A 23,629-nucleotide genomic window follows, 5' to 3' on the forward strand; every position below is an offset into this window, starting at 1 on the left:
ATCTACAGAAAGCTTCAGGAGAATTAATAAAAACTGTAAAGGAAGCAAGTATCTGTTTTTTTCCCTGGGCTTTTAAATACTCCAGTTCCCAAATGAGGGCTGGTGCAAGTACTAATGCAACCAACTGCTTCACCCTGATGGTCGACCCTGAGGACCACTGTGTGAATAACCCACCAACAGAGACTCCTCTGAACCTACAGAGACGTTGCCTTTCCAGGAAAGAATATTCACAGTTAAAATGGTCAGTTCTTCAGTATTGTGTCAAATAGCTACATTAACTGAGAATAGGCAGGAAACCTCAGCCAGCATACAATGATTCTGCCAAAGTGCAGATTGGTTAGATTACGTTATTTCTCACTTTCCATTTGATACAATATGTTTCTTTTTATGATTCAGAGAACTAAAGGATGCACTTTCTGGTATGATCTTCATCTAAGCGCACCATATTGTTTTGGTAAGCTTCTTAACAAATACTTCTATATATTAAACTGTGTATTTTCAGTGTTCCTGGGAGATAAATTAGGTTACAATCATTTGGTGTATGTGCAGCTTCCCCTCATTCACCATTTGATAAGATGATACACTAAATCACTCACAGGATTACTGACAATGTACTTATATTTCATAATTTATATGTATTAACATAGAAAATATGGATGTTAGTACTTGCATCTGTTACTTGTTTATGATTTGTGCTATATTTTCCTTGCTGAAGTTTTATGTATTTATTGCATTTTGAACCATAGTGTGTGTATTCAATGGTAATTGCTTAAAGAGTTACAGAACAGTTGGTGATTTCAGATTTTTGGCAGCGATTGAAGTCTCAGTACTCATGGCAAAACAATGCTTGTTTGTTTTAGGAAAAAAAAAAAAGGAAAAAGATGAAACTTTTTTCATTATTACACTGGTAAAAATGTAAGTTATTTTCCTGGAGAAAAAGAAGTCAAATGAGAGGAAAAAGGATGACAATATTTTAAATAAGAGGTGCAAGACCCTCTCCACACCTCTAGAGGTAGTAAGCCATTCTACATTAGCAATCTTGATTCAAAACAGGGATGTGGTCAAAAGTGAAACTCCTTTTAGACTTTCAACTACTCTCCACTGGGCCTTTGTCCAGCATGCAGATTAGCTAATATGCTGTGTTAAAAGAAAGGTCCACGACTTGAAACAGCAGGAGTGCTGAAGTCAGAACAGAGTTGCTTGAATGAACTGAACAAGAAAGTCTGAGCATTGCATTTATTCATTTTTGTTTTTATTAACAGGAAAGATGTGTCTCATCATATGCTTGTACTCATCCAAGCATCTACCACCTGACTTTTTAAATGATGTTACATTGCTTGGAGATGATTCTCACAGCCTAAACTGAAATAAGAAGTTTCAACTCAATTGAAATGCAAAGACAAAATACTGCATTCTTTTCCCAGCTGAGCTTTTATTTAATGTGCCAGATTAAGAAGCTTGCTCTACTTTACTCTATCAGAGTCAATAGAGTTTGTCCAAGAAACTCAGAGATAAGGGGAAAACAGGTCTTGATCAGGCAAAATTCCTAATAGAACAGATTGGCATTTTGCCCAAGTATGTTCTGTAAATTTATCACGACATTTTTGCCTCAGCCAAGCCTACAAAAGTGGACTGCTGCTTTCATACCTACATTTTGGGACAGTTACATGAATCCAGAAGAGAGTAAAACCAAACTTCTCCCTTTCTGATGTTTGCTTTTATCAAGCTTTAGTCAACTAGGAATCCCCTAAAGAAAATTCACACAGCAAATTGGAGCAGCATAATCTGAAGCTCCAGTGGGTTTGGATTAAGTATAATGTACCTCACCATTATGTTAAACTACCTCAAAATACCATAGATCCATGGACTAAAAATGTGATTCTTTCATCCCCCACACTTAGAAAATAATGGCATCTACTCTGTAACTGTAGAAGTTCCTGTTAAGGGCATAGATGCTCCTCACAACTACACCCAGAATTATTTTATTTCTTAAAACAGTGGTTGTAGCCTGATTTGCATATTCAACCCTTTTTATCATTATATGCCTCATTTTTTTTTTTCTATACATTTTATACTGTCCTGCCCTTCTAAAGATGTCAAAGTATCACAAATATTAAAAACTGAAAGTCAATTTACGTAGCTTGGAAATTACATTCCAAAAATGTTTATCTTTAGACAATACCTAAAAAATGCTGCCCATACACATAAGTAGCTCTAAAGTGGGCCATGACAAAAAGTGTCCATGTAGCATCAGAAATTATTTCAGTGTGCTTAAAACTACTCACTGCAAGTCACCCTGAGAATAAAGTAAATCAAGGAGTCAGAGCTACATTTTAGGTACACAGCTATAGTAGAGCTATGTTTATAAAAGCATCAGATAGGCAACTTGATGGTTAAACTGGTAACTGTTGAGAGAGACTGAGGTCCAGTTTCCCTAATTCTTGCTATTTCAAGTGAATTAATGCTTCATATTAAAAAACAGAGATTACTCAAGAAGCAGCAAGAGAAGGATGGCTGCTGCAGAAAAGAGGGTCTTAGAGATCTCTGAGTCTCCTGCAGACTGTTGCTTGTGGGAAGAAGAAAGAGAGATTATCACACAGACATGAGGAGACACATTCAACTCTTGATTACAAGCAAAAACATCAGTGAAATAGCTATAGTTTCACGTATATAAAATTAATGGGTGAGAAATCAGAAATTAGCTCAGATAGCCTTTACACAGAGATCACTACATGCAGCTCTAACCTCAAAAAACAAGCAAACTCAAAACTTGGGAGTAAATGATATTAGCACCTTCTTGGCCTTTTTCCATGACTATAAAATGGCATTAGAGTAAATGTGACTCAGACTTGGGATCCCTGGTCACTGTCGCAGCCAAGAGCCTAAGTACATGAAATCTCCTTGGCTCTGGTAAAGCACTAGTGCTAAATTCTGGGAAATGATAACACTGATTCATCTCAAAACAGTCTATATATAACAGCAAGGCTAGGCACACATAAAATTATGCACTATCTTGCCTCAAGGTTAGCAACATATTCGTAGTAGAAGGAAAAATGTTATTTTCGTTCCCTGCAATCATGTGATAAATAGCTGTAGGGCAGATTCAGCAAGATCTCGAAGGTTGTGATTTTACAATATAATGAATGTATGTCTAGCTTTTTGCCACCTGAAAAAGCAGCAAAACAAAGTAGGACTTGTCAGTATTTTGCTTATGGCAGAAATCAGACATTGTCCAGAACACATTATGAGACACACTGCTACCTTCTTAACTAGTTTGATTATAACATTGACTCCAATACTTCAACAGCTCAGCTTTCCAGCATAGGGCGTAATTGGAAGCAGCAGCCAGCAGATATCACATGTGAATGGGAAATGTCTCCCACAGAGTAACTACTGACTGTGAACCAAATATGTGGCCTTGTAGGTAGGTTTGTGGGGGAAAATAATAACAAAAAAAGTATATTGAGAACGAGAGGATCCTTAGATGGATGAAGCATCTGTGCAGAATATGAGGCAAGCAAATTACCTAGAAATTTCAGAAGCAGAAAGTACAAAAATAAGAAAAAGTCATTGAGAAGTCATTGAGTTTGGATCAAAAATGAAGAGAGGAAACAACAGGAAAGGAATATTTTCAGAGGTGTAAAACAACTGCTTATCCAGATTGATTACCTAAAATAAACAGCAAATCTTAAAGGTGGTTTTAAAGGAATGACAACCCTTCCGATAACAGCAATTCAAACCTATGGATAATTTCAGGTGACACTTTAACAAAGGTGGTAGACATATACTGAGAAGTGCATTCTTAGGAGCAAGCAGACGCAAACTGCAGCACAAAAATTTTGGAGGAAGCAACTCATGTTCAAGACTGATCACCTTGCTTGCAAAGAAACTGGCATTTTTTCCTATTCTACTCATTTATTGTCAACATGGAGTAGACCGTGGGTTAAATGTTTTATTCTGATCATGCTTCCTATAAAATACTGTGTTTTACTGAAGTAAAAATTGAATACAGACACATCTCCACCATCACCATCATGACTTAATGGACTGTGTTGAATTAATGTTTGATTTTGATGCTTCATATTACTCCACTTTGGAGGGATGACTGAGTTATAACCATTGTATGCAGCTGCAATTATTGATGCACTCCTGCATAATTTGCAAAACAGTAGCACCAGCACTGAGGAAAGTATGAAAATGCATTGGAATTATAACAGATGGTGATGCAAGCCTGGTTGGAACTTTTAGGAGTACCGCTGCTAATACCACCAGAGTTATCTGTGAAAGTCCAACACGAACTCTAATTCAGCCACAGGACTAAATTGTATAGTTTTGACAGACAGCAGGGCAAGGATTCACTTTGTGCCACTTCAGAAGTGTAAAAGGACCTACAATAAGTACACACGTAATTTATATCCTCAAAGGCACCTTTACATGGCAAGATAGTGTAACATGATTTTACACTGAAGTAGTTAATGCAGTATAAAATCCTGCTAATGATAAGGTATTGTAGTTTCACCTGTACATAGCCAGTTGACATCAACCCCAGGTGTATTGTTCAGGGCTGACCTCGACCAGCTACATCAAGGTACAAAATACCTGCCTCTTGTCTCCACATGGATTTTACATTTAGACAGATACCTCACAATAGGAATCTTGATGTAAAACACACCTTTTTTTTTTTCAGTGAAGATAAAGCCTTAACAAAAATCAGAAAAGGGCACATCTTATTTAAAGAGTAATGAGTGCACAGCACAGTCCAAATGTGAGATCAAGTCTATCTCAGTCAATTGAGTTGTGCAGAATAACATAAAACCTAAATTTTTCCCTTTGTATTTCAAAAGATTTCTAATAGCAGCAAAAATTACAGGAGAAAATGTCAAAAAAAATGGCTTAACAGATATAAAAAATCATATGATTTTTTTTGTGTTTACAAGATTGCATCTTCTGGTGCAAGAGTTAATGCACTTTGTGAAAGTTATTACACTGTGGCTTATAAGCTTCAGCTGGATATGGTGGCAGTTCAAATTTCATTACAGAATGCTAACTTATCTTTGCTATTGAAAAAACTAATGAGGTGGTAAATAGTTGCAGTGATGTTACATGTGGTGATATGCAGGTTTTGCAGGTTTCTCATTATCTATGTAACTGTACACACGTAAAAGTAATGAAAACCCAAAACAGGCAGCAAAAGCGTAAGGCTTTAAAATGGGAATAGAAATGTGTTAGTGTTTTCTAAGGGAAATATGACTGATTTAAGCAATCTTAAAAAAGTCCCTCAATATTTCAGCTAGGTTTTTCTGCTCAGTCTAAGGTCCCGTGGGCAGCGCTTAGGTGAAGATTGCAATTAAGCTAGCATAGCCAATTTATTCTCATGCTGGTTTTATTCTAGTCGAGGCAATGGCATAATGTTAAGCAGTCTTAAGGACTCTCTTCATTATGCTTGTTGCCTATGGCTTTTAATTGAAGGTGCTATCACAGCATTCCTATCAGACTCCACATGTCAGGAGCACATAGCGAAGAGGGCCCTCCTGACCCCCAACTATCTTTACAGAGGACAGCAGGAAGTAAGATATAACACTCTTCAGTAGCTAGAGGCTTCCTAAAATGAACTTCAACAATACTCAATATGAGCTGGGCTTGTATTTAGCAGTAGGACAAGAAAATGTTAAAAAATACCAAGTGCGAGATAGGACATGCAGAATATTTTTTAATGTGGTCAACATTGATCCAAAGAATCAAAGTTCTGAAATCAGGAATTACTTCTGTGACATATTTATGACAGATAAAAATCATAAATAGCAACAAGAAGTACTTTGTCTGGCGCTGATCTGCACCATCTATAAAGCGTCTTAGTAGGCATTGCATGAAACTGCTCTGCTGAAAAGTGCTCAGCATGCTGCTTTAAACAAGTAGACTCAAGGATCACTGACATTCTGTATATCACAGCAGCACTGCCAGCTTTCCTATTAAAAGAATAAGTTTTCCTACAAGTCCAGACATCCATGCTGAGCTTTTAACCATTTTGAAATGTAAAGATACATGAATGTTTTCATCTCTCATCCCAGTCTCCCATTCAAATTGCTGAATTCAAGAAGCACTATCCAGTCACTGAGTTGCAATCTCTACTGCTCTGCTTCATGATTTACATTTTTTGCTGTTGTTTTCAGAATCAATTTTCTATCATAAGTCTCAGTGAGATACCACACCTATTATAAATTGTGAATGCATTATGCCATCTGTGAGAAAAGTATGAACAATCTTATAAAAGAAAAGCAAGCAAGCAAAACATATATTAAAGAATTATTTATTCTATCTGGTTTAACTATGACAGATCAGGATGGCTACAAAAATAGCTGGTGAAATCCAGCAGGCTAGATGGTGCTACAGCATTGCACAGTACTCCAGCAGCTGTAGGTGAAGACAGGTACAGAGGATTCTGGTTGTGTGTGTCTATAATATAGATGTTAACTTCTCTGAAGAAAAACGATTCATAGAAGCCATTATACCATACAAAACTAGTTTCACTCTCCCATAATGCACATGTAGGTTGCCTATATAATATCAGTTACGAGTGAATCAGACTTGGTCGGTATTGACATGCAAGTGCATAACACTACAAAAACAGCCATCTCTTTTCATCCTATACCTGTTTTTAGTACTTACAAGCCCACTAGGTTAAAAATACTTCCAATTTTGACAGTCAGCTTAGGGCCAGATACTTTTACTCCCTCAATTCCAGCTATAAGCAGAAGGATCTGTCCCAGCTAACATCTCTGCAAAACCACAGTTATGAAGCTAGGCCCTAATTTCTCCTCTGCCAAACCTTTAGATCAGTTTTGCAATCCAAATGTAGTATGCCACCAAGCTTTAGAGGGAAAATATGTGTTACATATTGCAGGAACAGATTTTCTTCTCAGATTTGTATTAATTACTGTAATTCATTCTAATTTGATACTTTTAAATCTACTGGAACAAATCAAAGCAAGTATCTATCTGGTTTAGAAAGTGTTTTACTTCCTGTATTATGCTTCTCTGCAGATATGCTTCCAAGTTTTGAATCTTAATGAAGCCAGTTGGTTTATTACACGTTCTTACCTGCAGCAATGTGTGGTTACGAGTTGGGTGTGCTACAACAGATCGTGCCCAAAACATGCTACTTCTCTACTGTGATAGTATTAATTTGAGGGTAAATCTCAGATTTCTAGTATGTGTAGACATATGTTTTACAAAAATAAGCATGCTCAGAGAATGAAAGAGGATTTTAAAAAGAGAAATAAGAAAGGGCAGTGACACTACCTCATTATAAAAGAGATGTATTTAAGCATCAGCCAAATGATGCTTTTTTTCTTATAATTTATAATAGAAGCTTGAAGACTAAAATATTCCAGAAGCCTTAGGTTTCTTGGTACTCTGTGACAGATTAGAATATTTCTTAACTAATTGCTAAAGCATAGAAGACCTAAGCCTAGATTTGGGCAAAGCTGAGTAATAATGAAATCCAGAGATGGTCAGCAGGGATGCTATCAACAGACACATCACAGAAACACAGAAGTGCAGCTTCTTAAAACTCATGAAAAGCACCTACCATTTTGACATTTTCTTAGTCCAGATTTTGAAAAATCACATTAAGAAACAAAAGTTCAGATTTATAATCAGCAAAGCAGATTACAAACCCTAAAATGCTACAAGATTCAAATTACTTGCTGAAGGCTCTGGACCACACCTTTGCCTAGAGGTGTTTTGTAAGCCTACACAGCCCACCCAGAAGTGGTCCTGCACTACTGGTTGAGTATTATGGACTGCATGAAGTTTGTTGCAATGTATTAATTCTATAGCAAGAATTAAGAAAAGCAAAAGTAAGTGTATTTAAATCTCATTCATACAACATATTTTCATATCATTCACACATGACTGACATTCACACAATTCATAGCGATGGTCACATACAGCTTCATTGCCCACCTGGCCTGTACCAATACACTGAACGGTATGGCCATCAGAAGTCAAGACAAACAGGATCAGTGTGAACCAAGAGGGGCTTCCTTATGCTATATCCATGCTTCTCATCTGTTTCCACAGCACAGGCAAGCATTGTCATTTTCAAGTCACTGCAGTTTGGGGAAAAAGGGGTTGTAAAATAAAAATAAAATGCCAATCATAGTAGCGGGTCACCTATCTTGTCTCATTTTGTCTTTCTGCCTATTGACAACCTCATGCTCTTGTAGCATATGAAGGTAAAAAATTCAGGTGTTCATTTCAAACTGAAATGTTTGACAGATGTAACAGCTTTCTGAAATGAAACTGATGAAATCTCAAATAGGAAAGTCCATCCCCTGCACAGGGGAGAGAGTACATTTCAACAGGCAAGGTTTACTGTCCTCAGACAGATGCAGATTTCATTTATTTTTTTATTTATTTGGCAGTTGTTAAAAATATGTAAGATGACTAGGGCTTTGCTATTGGTGCATAGTCTACCTCCTGCTGCTCTGGATGCCGCAGACTTCAATGTGATCCATGTTTCAGGGTCCTGTTGTCACAAACTGAAGGCAATTTCAAATTCTCTTACTGGTAACACTAGCACTTCACTGATATTTTGACCTGTATTTTAAAATGGTGAAAGTGAAACAATCTGACAAGTGACTGAAAATTCATACTGCTACAGACACATGTCTAAAACAGAGAAGTAAAAGAAGTATTTTTACACTATAATATGAACAGCCAGATATAACTGAAGATAGAGATCAAAAGTTTACAACTGCCTTTTTCTCTACTCACACTCAGAGAATGAGGTATCAAGGAACATTCAGCGCTGAGGAAAACCAGAAATACTCAGCACAGCACCAAAACAACATAACTGGCGTCTCATTGCAGCATCTTCCTAGAATAGACAGCTACATGAATGGCCAGATAACAATTTAATAAAAAAAAAAAAAGTATTTCTGTTGATTTGGGAGTCTTTGATTTTGAGCCATAATCTAAAGAAGCCTCCCCAAAGGCAGCTATGCACATTATACACTTTTGTGTGCATGGAAACTATTCGAACAATACCTGTACTTAAAGAAATACATACCCTTAAAACTCTTCTCTCAACTTCAGTGAGAAAACTGGACTGGATCACGCTGTTCACTGGTGAAGTGTATGGATCACACTCGATCATACTCTTCACTGGTGTGGGGTGCATCTCATCCAACTGTATCCATCAGCTTTCGCAACTACTTTAAACCAGCATATTTTCTTTAGGGAGGAGTAAATTGTTAACTCAGTGAGGCAGATTAGATTTGACATGCAATTAGAAGTCAGACAAGATGAATCCCACCATAATGTCAACAGAAGCAAAATCAGGTATTGTGTTCACAGGCACTACCAGCTAAGTATACTGTTGAAAATTACACAAATTATACTTTTTGTGAACATCATTTGCAGAAATTGAGCTAGATCCACAATCAGAAATTGAGCACCTGAAGCAACTATAATGTTCAGATATATTCATTCCATGCCTCAAGTAGACAGACTGTCACAACAACAGTATTCCCAAAACCTAGCCCACTGAATGGAAAGCTACTAAAACCAGGGGTTGAATATCACTCTCCTTCAGGCTCTGCATCTTATTCTATGCAAGAAGGAGGTGTTCTATTAAATCAAAATTTACTGGTCTGCACCCTTTTCTGGAGCTCCTAGATCCCCTCCTGTAAAAGAAAACTTTTATCAAAACTTCTTCCTAAAAATACTAGAGGAGAAGACAGAGACTCACATAAACCTCAGTGGTGAAAGTATTCCACCATGAAGTTCAGTAGCAAACCCTTTTAATTTCTCTTAAGTAATCTGAGTGAACACTCTCTATCATAACCTGACATATAGGTCATATATGAAAACATGTATCGTGCAGATCCCTTTACATCAGGAACATGATTGCATCCACAAACTCTTGTGTTTTGAAGGAGTACAGATTATGAGACAGAAATTTGCATCTATCAGCTTTAGGCATTTAAAAGATATTACTTCTAGCTACCACTCAACCAGAGGCTATTAGAACGGCAAATACCATTCACGACTAAAACATGGTTTTATATGACCATAAAAGGCACAAGCTAAAGTAGCTTATTTGATCAAAAATATTGTATAGGCAGAAATTGAACATTTTTGAACAATTAAGAAAGCCAATTACAGAGTTTTCTTACTAGTAACACATGAAAACATAGGAGGTACTAGGAATAGCCTGCAAAATTACTAATGAAAGCAATTGTATCTAACACTTTATTTGGCTGGAAAGAATGAGGGAGAATGGATGAATATCAGTTCAAGGCTACTAAGAGTTTTATTACTCAATATCAATAGGTATCCTCTTTCAGCTATCAGCCAGTGAGCACATGCAATTTAATTTTTTAGAGTGGGGAGAGGTTACTCTTTTAAAATTCTACCTGGATCTTGTTTCTGCAAACCTGGGGGAAGAAACAAAGAAAGGAAGAAATATCTGACAGCTGATCCTCCACATTTTTGTCAAATTCACCTCAAAATAAAATTATTTTTAATTCACTTGACTCACGATTAATTTTACATATTTTTTAGATGTTGGAAATATTATCTCAAAGTCATCCTATTGCTTTTATAAAGAAGTTAACATCAGGAAGAGCTGCAGATGGTGTAAATCAGCAGATTTACCCCAGTTTGGATTTAGCTTCAAATGTTGAACTGCTACTCTAAGAAAGGGTTCCTTTTTTTCCTCTTGTAGCAAGAACAACTTCCAAAAAAAAATTAATATTTGTGCACAAAAAAAATCAGTGTGGCATTTTGCAAAAGAAATGGCAAATTTCTAACTATAAAACTCTAACTTCAGAAACTACACACAAACAAATCCTGACAAGTGCTGAATTACTCAGTTTTCCCTCTGTGTAACAGAAGATAGAGGACAACCCATGCCAAGACTTTAAAACAAATATCCCCCACAACTCACTGACTGCCAAAGAAACAACAAGAAGAAACAAAGAATGGGTAATTTTTGAGACTGGTACTGTTTGGATAACTCAAGTGTGCCTACAAATCAGATTGTTAACCACCTTTCTCTGTATTATCACACATAATTCATAGTACTCACAAACCTGAAAACTAAATAGAGAACACAGGATAAATCTTTCCAAGATATGAAACTCCAGATTTTTTTAGTAAGGTTTTTATTATAATGGCCCTAATGCTTCTGTAAATCCTTAGGCCCTAGGAATAATCTACATGTGGTTTTGTGTAACTACAACAATGCTGCTATACAAAGCAATTTCATTTATTTATTTGAAGTTTTCATAATAGCACAACCAATGTAATAGTGCAGTAATACCAATTTAAGGTGTCTTCTGTCAGTAATGGTTATTTTTGTTTCCAGACAGAGTTTATAGCTCACTAGAACACAATCCATTACAACAAAATTATTGCAACTATATTAGAAGAAATTTTTAATATGATACTCTAATTAAAAAGAACAGTTAGGATGATATGCATTTTATATTCAGACAAGCACTTAAAATCTCAGGTAGGTAATATACTAAAGCCTCTTATGTTGCAAATATCTTGCTGAAAGATGCCAATGCAAATGAACAGAAGATGCCTCCCTACCCCTATACAGAAGTAAAACACGATAGCATCCATTCATTTCGTATGTACAGTCTGGGTAATCTTTTTGCAGTCAATTGAATGTTATCTTGTGTAAACCAGAAATAAATTGATTAAATGGCTACATCAGTCTATTGGGATAACTCATTTTACATACATTCCACCATAGGCTGGTCATTCCATCATAGGCTAGTCAAAACATAAATAAAAGAAGATCAAAGTAATGTATGATTTTGTGTGTGTGATATTTTTTTCCTCCAGCAAAGATATGGGCATTACAGAGTGTATGTGAGATGGCTGTACTTGAACATTCTGGCTATAGATTAAGAGACCACTGTGGTAATTTGTGGGAGAAATGATACCAAGAATTCAAGTATCACCTGCAATTCTTGTTAAATCTTTCAGAATACAGCTATTTCACCAGTTACATTCTGTATGTTCCCTACAATTAAATGCTAGAGTAAGAAGATAAAGCATCTCCTGAAACTTGAACTCAGCTATACTTGAACTGAATTTGCCTAGATGAGGATTGGTTGATTAGATATTATGTACCTGCCCTTGTATAGAATATGTATAGATGAACACTTGTACTGCAAAAATACGAATCCTAGAACTTATGAAGCAACCTTACTTAGGACTTGAAACCTTCACTTCAAACAGGTACACTGTGCCCATAAAGAATTGCTGAATGTAAATGGGTCACAGTTTTCATATCTTAAACATCTGTTGTTTATACCCAAGAAAGCACATCAGGGGCAAGAAAATTAATTCCCCAATTGCTGTCAACCGAGTTAGGGAACAGCAATAAACAGCTTACTGTAAGCCCCTAGCTACAATAAAATTGCTGTCAATAAAGTGTGGCTGATACGGTTTTGCTGTGCTAGAAGAACAGATTCTTTGGAAGTGAAAATCTGAAATGGAAACTAAAAAGATCCCTTCTTGTTCCTATATACAAAAGAACAGAATCACAACATTCCAATACCATTAAACTCTGAGGAACTGGTTCTCGCTCCCGTGTGTGTCACACTTTTATTAATGTTTGTGAAACTTTGGCTTTGCACATTCAGGACAGATGAGACAACAAAGATTCTGATAAAAATCTTTTGCATGGGAAACTTTAAAAAAGAAATGAAACTTGCTAAGCTTTTATTGTCTGGATCTGTACACATAAAATGTTCCCTACTCTAGTTTAGCATTTCTACTGTCACTGTTGAAAATGGTATTATAGCTTAGGGTTATGTTCAGAATTCCATTATAACCCTCAGTTTTCACATGCTCTTAACTTTCTGAAAAATTCTTCTTTTCAGCTGAAATTTTCCATGCTTGGTCTCAGCTCAAAGATGAATTTCTTTAGACAGTTGAGCAAAATCCGTTAACCTATTTTTCAGTTATACAAGGATAGAAAAAATACACTGTACATTTTTATGATTTCTAATATTTTAGTATAGTTGTAGATATATAAATACATAGAGCTAAAAACCAATTGAATTTTACATGCAGATGTTTTCCCAGGTGACTAATCTCACACAAGACTAATATCCATGATAACATATAAAACAAGTTAAGCATAAAAAAGAAACAATGGAATTTTATTTTTTTATACTAAGAGGTAAAACAAGGCCACTAAAAAATAATATCGCACACAGAATTATGGAATGTGATGGTTACAGAATTTTAATATTTGCAGGTGACGTAGACTCTGCACTGCTGTTCCAATGCAGATTTCCATCAGCCTATGCACCTTGAAATTGCCACTCTCAGCATATCAAATTAAGAATCATTGATGTTTTCAGCTTTTCTTTTCTCTTACATAAATCCTAAAGTTAACAAATTTAAACACCTCAGAGTAAGATAACATCAATTACATTTGTCACAGAAAGCTTAAGTGGTGTGCATTGATCAGGGGGAGCCTGGCTACTCATTCCTTGATCAGGCAAGAAGTCCATTGACCGAAAAAGGAGTAAAGCAAGCTCCATAGAGCTTATGTTATTGATTTCATGATTAAAAATATACCTTAGCATGGAATGCATTTAATGTGTCAGTCAAGCCCCAAATCCTTGATTTCTGCCAACAGAGCACAGAAATAAAAGGACAGAGTTAACATATATTTAGCTTTCCTGAATCTACTAGAACCCTGCACATTTCCAAAATTTATAAATTAACAACTTGATTCAGAAAAGTGCTTAGAGTGTGCTTACAGCTGTCTTTCTTGAGAATAACATCTGAACATTTGGACTCTAAGGATCTGCTTCAGTCCCACCACTTTAAATGAAAGTTAAACACATGCCTAAATGCTATTTGATTAGGAATGAAGACTGAAGGTTTTGCCCATAACCCATAGTGATACATATTTTTTAAACCTGTGTTATTTGTCATTGCTGTACTTCAAATCTAGTTAATCGAAGTTGTTATAATTTAAAACTGGGATAACCACGGTAAATTTGCCATAATTTCTTTTATTACTTGATCTATTGTTAAGCTAATGACACTGAGTAGGAGTTTTTTCCTCTGTTTATTTGCTTTTTATAAGAGGTCTTTCACACAGAAGAATACAACATGTCGTCTTCTACTATATTTCTATGTAGCTGTTTGGTGTAGAAACTTACTAATTTGAAGCGCATTTTAAAGTTCAATCAAATACTGAAAAGAACACTGATTGAGAAGCCTGCATAGATTTCAGTATTCTTTATGAGTCATAACACTGATTTTGGAAGCTTAGCTATAGAAGCTGGTGGTGTGCAACATCCTTTCCATACTACTAATTATGTGAATTAGCATTTAGAACAATCCCAAGTTCAAGTATTCAAAAATGCTCTTTTCAGAGCATCCACCAGGTTTACTGCAAGATAGGCACTTGAAGAAGGCTTTGGTTTTTATTAAATACTGGGTACTTCTGAAACATCAGCCTGTGCAATTCAAAGTGACATGTCAAGAATTAATCGCAGAATTTTCACTAAATTTATTGATGATTGCACAGAAGTTGCCCAGTAAAAAAAAAAAATAAATATTAATAAATTTGAATGGAACAATCTATTTTTGAATTCTAAAAGCTTCCTGACTTAGAACCCAGTTCTAACTGATTCCTAGGGTCAAGTTCCCATTCAAAGTGACAGGATTTTGCTTGAATGAAGTCCAAGTGGGGACTTAAGTCTCAGCTCTCTATTAATATTAATGTATCTGCAAGATACATTGCATGTGTATTTGCCTTGGACTGAAAGAAGCTATAAGTAAAAACGGAGGACGCTAGTAATTCTTAGATGTATATTAATCTTATATTACTTCTTTCCCTGTGGTAACATCCTCCACAACAGTTCCCACACCCTTTACAAACCACAGAAAGAAAAAACTTGGCAAATATATAGGTAACTTAATACAACTTCTAACTTCAGGTACAGAGAAAGTAATTATGTTAAACCTCAGGAAAACAGTACGGTGGCACAGAACTAAGTATATCTTCTTAAAGGTATTTTTAAAAATGTTTTTCAGACAGTATGGCATTAGCACACACTACTTATTCAGCAAGATTAAGTGTGAATACTTTGCTCGAAGGCCATACTCTATAAGAAATCTATTAAAAAAAAAAGAGCTTTGAAAGTCTATTTAACCCCCATGCCAAGGACTATTATCTAAAATGCATCCAAATTTCAGGAACCACAGACAGAATAATAGGAAAGCTACTAATGATTACTTCCATTGCCGGTTGTACTCCTCCAGCCAAAAGAAACAAGGGGGCATGAAAAGGTTACGTCCTGTAACACTCGTCATTTAGAACAGAAAAATACTCTGTCTCCTTCCCCACAGAGTAAAAATACACAAACTCAGGTCAGATACCTGTCTACCTAAGAAAGAGTTATATTTTCAGTTACATATGATATTGCAAATTTTGCAGGGAGTGATTCAAATCACATGAGTATCTACTAACTTCCAAAGGATTCAGTAAGACTTCAGTGGAATTGGAATCAGGTCCATATACAGGTATAATGACTGATATCATTATTAAACTGAAACTAGCATATTTACTATAATGAACACAAATAAATCTGAAAATACTGCCAGTAGTTTTTGTTGGTTTTGGTTTTGTTTTTTTGGAGGGTTTTTTTTTTGTGTTTGTTTGTGGGTTTTGCCTTTTTTTTTTCCCCCTCATATTCAATTTCACTGTGTAGAGTTTATACGTTCTGTCAGGTAAATAATTTTGGGGGGTTTTAACTGCTTCTAGGTGCTGCAGGGGATTAAATCTGAGTTTCCTAACAGAGTTTGGAAAGCTAATTTAAGCTATATTAACATCTCAGAACAGAAAAAGAATGTGTGGGTTGAGGGTGTTACATTTTGTAAGTAAAGTTGGGGAGAAAACTTCAGCCGAGTAACCACAGACTATGCAGAGTACTTATATAAATTTGTTGTTGTTGTTGTTGTTTTTTTATTGTTTCTTTTTTAACTTATGCTGACAGTATGTATATGGTGCTGTGTAACAGCCTGAAGACGGCTCTTAAGAGTATACTCTTCCTTAAAGTCCTTAGATAAGATTAAGGTTTTGTGAGAACCTTCTGCGATGTTTTCAATGTCTCGTTGTAAGTAGGAACTGTTTTAGAGCAGTTACTTTAGCAGAACTGCCTCAAAAGAGCTTGTTTTACTCTTAGCATCTTGTTAGTGTGACACCTTACAGACACCCAAAGTAAAGACACAATTCTGGGAACATCACATTCATCTTGGATAAGGTTAATGCAACAGCAAGAGGATGACTTTATCCTAAACTTAGCTACTGTCAAAATCTTTTTGCAAAGACAAGCCTAAATGTGTCTCACTTGATTCTCTAGGATTCATATCCCTAATAAATTCAGACAAATCACCATCAGTTGGAGGGTACAGTACAAGCAAGAATATGAATGTGACTCCCAACACCTACAAAAGTTGGTGCAGCGGAAGCGAAGCACTAAAGGAAGCTGCCCTGCGAACGCGCGAACTTAACTACTGACCGCTCTAGCGCAACTACCATTAAATAAAAGGTTCTTTGGATGTAATATCAGCTTGATCCTTCCCTCCCCCCCCGCCCAAACCAGCTCCTCCGAGCCACTGCAGGGCTGGCCGCGGTCCAGCGGCAGCGCCGCGGTGCCTCAGCGCCATCTACAGGCTGCGCGCACACCGGGGGGCACTGGCGACAAGACGAACACCAACGAAAATAAATTAAGACAGCGCCGCATTTAAATCTTTATTAGCAAGGAATTATTAGGCCTAAGAAAACCTAATGCTGGATTTGGTTGAAATATGAGTTTCTCAGCCTCCTAATCCCTCTTCATATGGCGCATTTCACAGTTTAAAATGAGTTATGACAGATCACTTATGCATTACTAAGATGAGAAAATATTTACAATGGGCTGATATTTTTTTTTTTTCTGCATAATTCAGATGTAGTCAGAGAACGCATTCCTTTCAAAAGTATGCTTTGGCCATTTTTAAAAATATGCAACAAACTATCTATGCAATAACAACTTTAATCTATTACAACAAAATCATTTTGAACTCGAAATAGAGGAAGACTTCCGTATGGCTTAGTTATACCCTACCAACAAACCATGTGCTTCACAGATGAAGTAGCCTGGAAATTTGTCTGTCTTTGTTAGGGAAAAAAAAACTCCTAAAGTAACACTAACTTAACACGGTTCCAAATCAGCTTGAACTATAAAAGAAATTCAAGCCAACTCACTTCAAAATTTGAAACTGAATGTACACATCCCTTCAGTCTTGAAAGAGTCAAGTTTTCTAACTGAAATTTGGCATATAAAAAACAGTTTTTCTTCTTCAATAACTTTTACATTTGAATGGTCAAATACTGGGGAGAAAAAAAAAAAGTTGTTCTTTTTCAGCTTTTTTTATGCGCATGTGTACATACTTGGATGCATAACAGTCCTTTAACAATCAGTATTCTTCAAAACCCAAAGTATCAGAGGCATTTCACAAATGCATGGTTAAGCCCCATGTAAATGATCAAGGTGGGTTTTTTTTGTTTGTTTTATGTTTTTTTCTCTTTTTTTTCTTTTTTTTTTTTTTTTGTTCCCCCCTGTAATATAACTAAATTAAATCAGACTGAAACAAAAAAAAATAATAATAAAAAAAAAAAAAAAAAAAAAACACAAAACCCCACAGCGTAGTGGCACTTTTAATACTGGTTGATCGGGCACTTGTATGCAGTACTTATAGACCAGTAAAAGTGCTCATTTACCTGTCTGGTGTGTAAGGGGCCCTTTGTCTTGAAGCCTCCTTGGGAACTGCACTCTGAGGCACTGAAGTGATCTGAACTAGTGGAAGAGCGTTTGGAAAGGGTGTCACAACCACCAACAAAGGTGTTGTCCAACGGGAGCTCCTGAATCACATGGTGCTTTTTCACTGAAACTGGAGTGTCAGGTTTGAGATGAAAAGCAGACTGCGGAGAGGCAGATTTGTAATGCTTGGCAAGATCAGGACTGTTAGGCTTAAAGGTTGTTGGTGGTGCTGTGCCCCAATCAAATCTTCCTATACTCTGCTCCTCCAGCTCTGCTGGAAGGCTTATTGTCCCGTTGATAGGTTCATGAACTGCATCATCAGGTTTGGACTCCTCAATGGTCACAAAGTTCAAAAGAGAACTCTTTGGAGATTTCCTTTTCTTCCTTTTCTTTTTCTTGTTTTGCTTGTTCTCCTGATTGGGAGACATCCACTCAGCACCTTGCTTGCTCCTCTGGGCGGCTTTGAATCTGGATGCGTGTCGACAGCGAACGAGAACTGTGACAAATATCACAACTATGACAACCATGGCACCTGCCACAATGGCGATCATGATTGTGAGATAGTCCTCGTTTTGGTAGGGTTGGCTGCTGTCCCCTATGTTCCGGTCTAAAGGTGTTTCCATAGTCCTGCGTATTAAGTCATAAATATAAGAGGCATTTCCAGCAGTATCATTTACATACAAAAATACAAGCACAAGAGTATGCAGGGATTTGGGATAACCCAAATCACTTATGTTGACAACTAAGCGATGAAGCCCCACATCATTAGGAGTCGGTTTTTCTTCCAGAGTGATATTACCTGTCACTGGATCAATCCGAAACAAACCCTTGTTATTTCCACTTACTATTGTGTACTTAAGCTCGGCATTCATTCCAGTGTCTATATCCACAGCAAACACTTCGGCTACCACCGATCCTGGAATTGCTGAGAGTGGCACCAGCTTAAAAGAAGTATTGGAAGGCGGGTAGATGACAACGGGGCTGTTGTCATTAACATCCATTACGTTTATGGTTACTTTTGCTGTAGAAGAGCGAGGAGGTTGCCCTCCATCCACTGCCTTAACATCAAAGGTGTAGGAGCTCTGCTGTTCTCGATCAAAAGAAACATTGGACTTTATAACTCCAGAGTACGGATCCAGCACAAAGTTTTCATTGTCATTCAGGATGGAAAGGGTCACTGCTTTATTTTCCCCAGCATCTGCATCGGTCACTGTGATCACCCCCACTGTGCTGTACTTTGGTAAGTTCTCTGATACGAAAAACTGGAAGTGATTATGAGTAAATTTGGGACTGTTGTCATTTTCGTCCAACACGGTAACAATTACAGCTGCTTGACTCTGCAAAGGAGGGGTGCCATTGTCTCGGGCTGTAACAGTGAAAATGAAACGTTCCTGCTCTTCTCTGTCAAAAACCCTGGAGGCTGTCAAAACTCCTGTCTTTCGATCCAGATCGAAAAAGGAGGCATTAGGGCCAAGCTGATAAACAATGTCTGCATTTTTCCCACTGTCTTCATCTGTGGCACTAATAGTTGTTAAGTATAGACCACGACGGTTGTTTTCAGCAACTGACAGCTCAATTACAGGCTGGCTGAAAATCGGAGGGTTGTCATTTTCATCCTCCAGTTTAACTCTTACCAGGGCAGTCTGGTTCAAACTGGGCTTGCCAGAATCAGAAGCAACAATTTTAAAGCTGAATTCTTTGGTGCCCTCATAGTCCAACAAGGAAGAGGTCTCCAACAAATACTGGTTGTCGTAAACCGCCTTCAAGTGGAAGGGAACCTCTCTCTCAATGAAACAGATCACTTTGCCGTTCACATCAGTGTCCTTATCTGAAACTGTAATTAGGGCAATCTTTGTATTGACAGGATCTTTCTCAGATAAGTACACTGTGCCATTGATGGGACTTATTATGTACCTGAGGTCTATGTTAGGAGGGTTATCATTTACATCAGTGACATTGATGGTGACAGTTGCCCGAGCTGGTGTAGAGCTACCATCACTAGCCAGCACTGTCACTTTGTGAATAGCAGTCTCTTCTCGATCTAATGACCTCTGAACTGTAATCAGCCCTGTGGTGTTGTTTAAAGCAAAAAATCTTTTGGTTGCGGGGGCGACTTGGGCACCAAAAATATATCTGATTTCTGCATTGCTTCCTATATCAGCATCTGTTGCATGAAGCTGAATTACAGAAGTGCCTACAGGAGCATTCTCTGGTATATGAACCTCTACTTGACTCTCTTTAAATACTGGCCTGTTATCATTGACATCACTTACTGTGACTTGCAGGATGGCTGTGCTGGATTTCTGGGGGGTACCTCCATCCTCCACTTTGATTTTCATCACATAGGTATCCTTTTGCTCTCTGTCCAAGTTCTGTTGCACAATCAGCTGAGGCCATTTCTCTCCTTCTGGAGTTTCCACAATATCCAGTCCAAAGACACTCTGTCCATTTAACAACTCATAGTGCTGCACGCTGTTGAAACCTGTGTCAGGATCTGTTGCTGATGGGATTGGAAAGCGACTGTTGATCAGAGTATTTTCTGGGATGGAGATATTGATGACAGGGGATGGAAACATAGGTGCATTGTCATTAGTGTCCTTTACAATGATTTTTATTTTGATCAGCCTAAAAAAGTCATTGGGGAGAATCACAACTTCAAGTTCAAAGAAACACTCATTTTCGTCTGCATAGGAAGCTCCAGCACAGAGTTTTTCTCTGTCTATTCGGTTAGATGTCGTAAAGATTTCCCCAGTGGTACTGGACACTTTGACCAGAGGGGCATCCCCTGCTTTAGATACCAGTCTGTAGACAAGGCTGGCACTGGTCCCTGTGGCAGCATTGATGTGAGAAATGTTCAGGTCCTTTGGTATGTTCCCTATGGGTACGTTTTCAGGCAGCTCCTCTCTAATAGTGTAAATAAGTTCTTGAGCTATAGCAGAATCCAGCCTTAAACAGGCAATCAAAGCGGTCAACAGGCAAAAATCCCTCAGGTCCATTATAATGTTTTTATTCTTTTTTCCCAGATTTTAAGACTTAAAGGTTTCCACGGAATGGTGCACAATTTGCAAGAGGAGGCATGCATGGACTGCAGGATGCATTACATCTCATTTCTTATTTGGAGACAGCACTGTCAACACAACCACACAGAACAGCATTATTGGTTTTTTAGGCATGACAAATCCACAATCTCCAACTACTACTTGTTTTTGCAATGCATACTTGCAGCAGTACATTTTCCTACTGCTCTCTTTTACAAGCAATCCCTCCAGACAAATGCACCAATATCCCATTGGCTGTATTTGCATAGAGCAAGAATGGAAATAACTACTTGCAGGATTAAGGGTAGCCACAGTTTCGACACGTACTTTCTGAATAAATTCTTGGTACACCGTGTAATCCGTAACGTGCATTCCCCTTCTACCCTCCTCCACCCAGTCATTTGGTGCAAGCAAAAAAATCTTCCTGCACTACTTCTGGATTCTAACTGCTATGTCAGCTGCCAAATATAATTTGTTGTTTGCTTCCATAGATATTTTTTAGCTCTTGCTAACCAGATTTTTCTCTGCTCCTTGTGCCTTGCATTCCCCTCTACAGCTACCGTACTGGGAAATAACCACCCGGACATGCTGCTGCTGCAGCAGTCGTCACTGGCTACTTCACATCCCTGTTAACTGATGAGACAATAACAGGACTTAACAGTTTCTTACACTCTCAACTCAATGTTTCCCCTCCAGATGTTGGATATCTCTCCTTCTGCTTAATAACCTTAAACTTTATTTGTTTGTTTTTAAACACAGTCTTAACCAGGAATCTGGAAATTCCAAATGCAACTTAGGAGCAGACAGCATGTTTACAGATGGGGGGGGAGAAGTATATTTTCTGATGCCGGGAGGAGAAAAAAAGGTGCAGCCTATCCCCATTGACACTGATCTCCCTTCAGGATGTTATTAGCAGCTGCCACACATAAATACTGCAGACCAATAATGCAGGTGAAAAAAAAAAAAAAAAAAAAAAGAGAGACAGGCTTCTGTTTGCATGCTTTGCTAGCCGCGAATTATCCATGTGCAAGGCTGCCAAGCACCTACAGTTTGGCAGAACCGGGCAGCCCCTAAGCACTAATCTTATCTGCATTAAGCTGCACGGTAGCTGATGCCCGTGATTACTTCCAGCAGAGTGATGCAGGTAGGGATGCAGAGACAGCGAGTAGGTGAGCCTTTGCCACCAACATCAATTGAATCCGAAACACTGTTTCTTTCTCTAGATAAATATACTGCATGTTGTCTTTTTTTTTTTTCTTTAAATGAAATGCATGACAGTGTATGGGTAACTTTGCACTTACGTTGGTTGTATACCTTTGACGATCTGCTGCAGCTAAGCAATGATCTGTTCCAGCAGATACAGCACAATGCATCTGGTAAATCACCAGTTTTGGAGAAATCAGCAGCAGGCAAACGCTTCCTCCTTGAGATATGTGTTGCTTCGGGGTGGCAAATTAGCAACTCCAGGGAACAAATTCACAGTTCTGTCGTTAGTCATCCTCTCCGCGTTTCATTTCTATTAAGCGGCGATCCTTCGGGCGTTTAACGTGCACGCAACAACCCAAACAAACAGCAAGCAAAAATCCGGTGCACTTCTTTAGATCGGGAGTATTTTCCACTCTGCAGTGCACACAATTTCCATCCCTCTCTCAGCAGAGCACAGCCAGCTACATGAAGTCTGCAACTTCTGACTGGAAATGACAAGAGTTGGTCTGGCGGTGCTTCTCTCTCCCTCTTTATCTCTGGGGTGATAGTTAGCGATAGAAAAAAAAAAAATTAAAAAAAATCCTAATAGGTTATTGCTTTAGCGACGGGAGGAAGCGACGGCGCTCTCCCTCCTCCCTCTCAGCCTCTCTCCCTCACACAGGCTCTCTCCTTCTTTCTCTCTCTCTCTGAACTGAAATTCTTGATATAACTCTCAATAAGCCCAGAGGGAGGGTGTGAGCGACGCTAAGCCCCCCCTCCCGCCGCACCCCATTGGCCCGCGCCGGCGGGGGCGGTGGATGGCGGAGCGCGGGCCTGGCATTGGCCGCCGGGCATGTCGCTCCCCGGGCCGGCCGGGCGGCGGGGGTGGCCGGGCGGCGCAGCGGTTCCGCGCCGCGCGGAAGGGTCAGGCGGGATGCGCGGAGCCACGGCGTGGGGGGGGCAGGACGGGAACAGGCGCGCAAGGGGGCAGGCGCGGTGCGAGGGTCGCGGGGCCCCGGCAGGCACGCGCTCCGCGGGCGGGGGCGCAGCGCCCCGGAGTGGAGGATCGGGGACGGCCGCAGCAGGGGTCGGGGACGCTGTGGTGGGCGCGGAGAAAGGGGCAGGAAGGATCATCGGAGTTGCGAGTAGCTCTGGGGTTATTCGGAAAGAGAAGGATTTGATGTGGGGTTGGGTTTGTGGTGTTTTTTTTTTGGGGGGGGGGGGGCGGGGGGCGGTGTGCCTCATAACGCGCTCGTCCGGCTTGCGCGGGGGAGCGGGAAGCGCCACCGCCCGCGGTGCGGTGGCGGATCCGGCGCGGAGCGCTGATGTCCGCGCAGCCTCCGCGGCCTGCGGCGGGACCGCCGCGCAGCGCCGGAGGAAACACCCTGGCTCGGCCCTCCTCCGCACGGTTCGACTTTATATTTTATACATGTCTTTTCATCTATAATTCACGCAGCTCTGACTCCAGTCCTGTCTCGGCTCCCATTTACGCCTGCACACCTTTCTCCTTCCCCTTCCCGAAGGGTCAGCCGAGATACTTGCCAAAGG

At 38.9% G+C, this 23,629-nt stretch overlaps 1 protein-coding gene across 8 annotated transcripts in view; it reads right to left on the reverse strand.

The window, feature by feature from the left end:
* The window catches only part of PCDH9 (protocadherin 9), a 676,092-nt gene extending 653,272 nt beyond the window's left edge, over positions 1–22,820 (reverse strand). For all 8 annotated transcript variants that reach the window (XM_065055272.1, XM_021286757.2, XM_065055271.1 and 5 more), the window contains exons 1-2: positions 22,198–22,820; positions 17,819–20,985 (exon numbers count right to left, since the gene is read on the reverse strand). In XM_065055272.1, the coding sequence (XP_064911344.1) occupies positions 17,819–20,854 (3,036 nt within the window). In that variant the 5' untranslated portion in view covers positions 20,855–20,985; positions 22,198–22,820. The remainder of the gene's footprint in view (positions 1–17,818; positions 20,986–22,197) is intronic.
* Between the last annotated feature and the right edge of the window lie 809 nt (positions 22,821–23,629).

The sequence above is a fragment of the Columba livia genome, chromosome 1 (genome assembly GCF_036013475.1).
Source record: "Columba livia isolate bColLiv1 breed racing homer chromosome 1, bColLiv1.pat.W.v2, whole genome shotgun sequence".
NCBI classification, from domain to species: Eukaryota; Metazoa; Chordata; class Aves; order Columbiformes; family Columbidae; genus Columba; species Columba livia.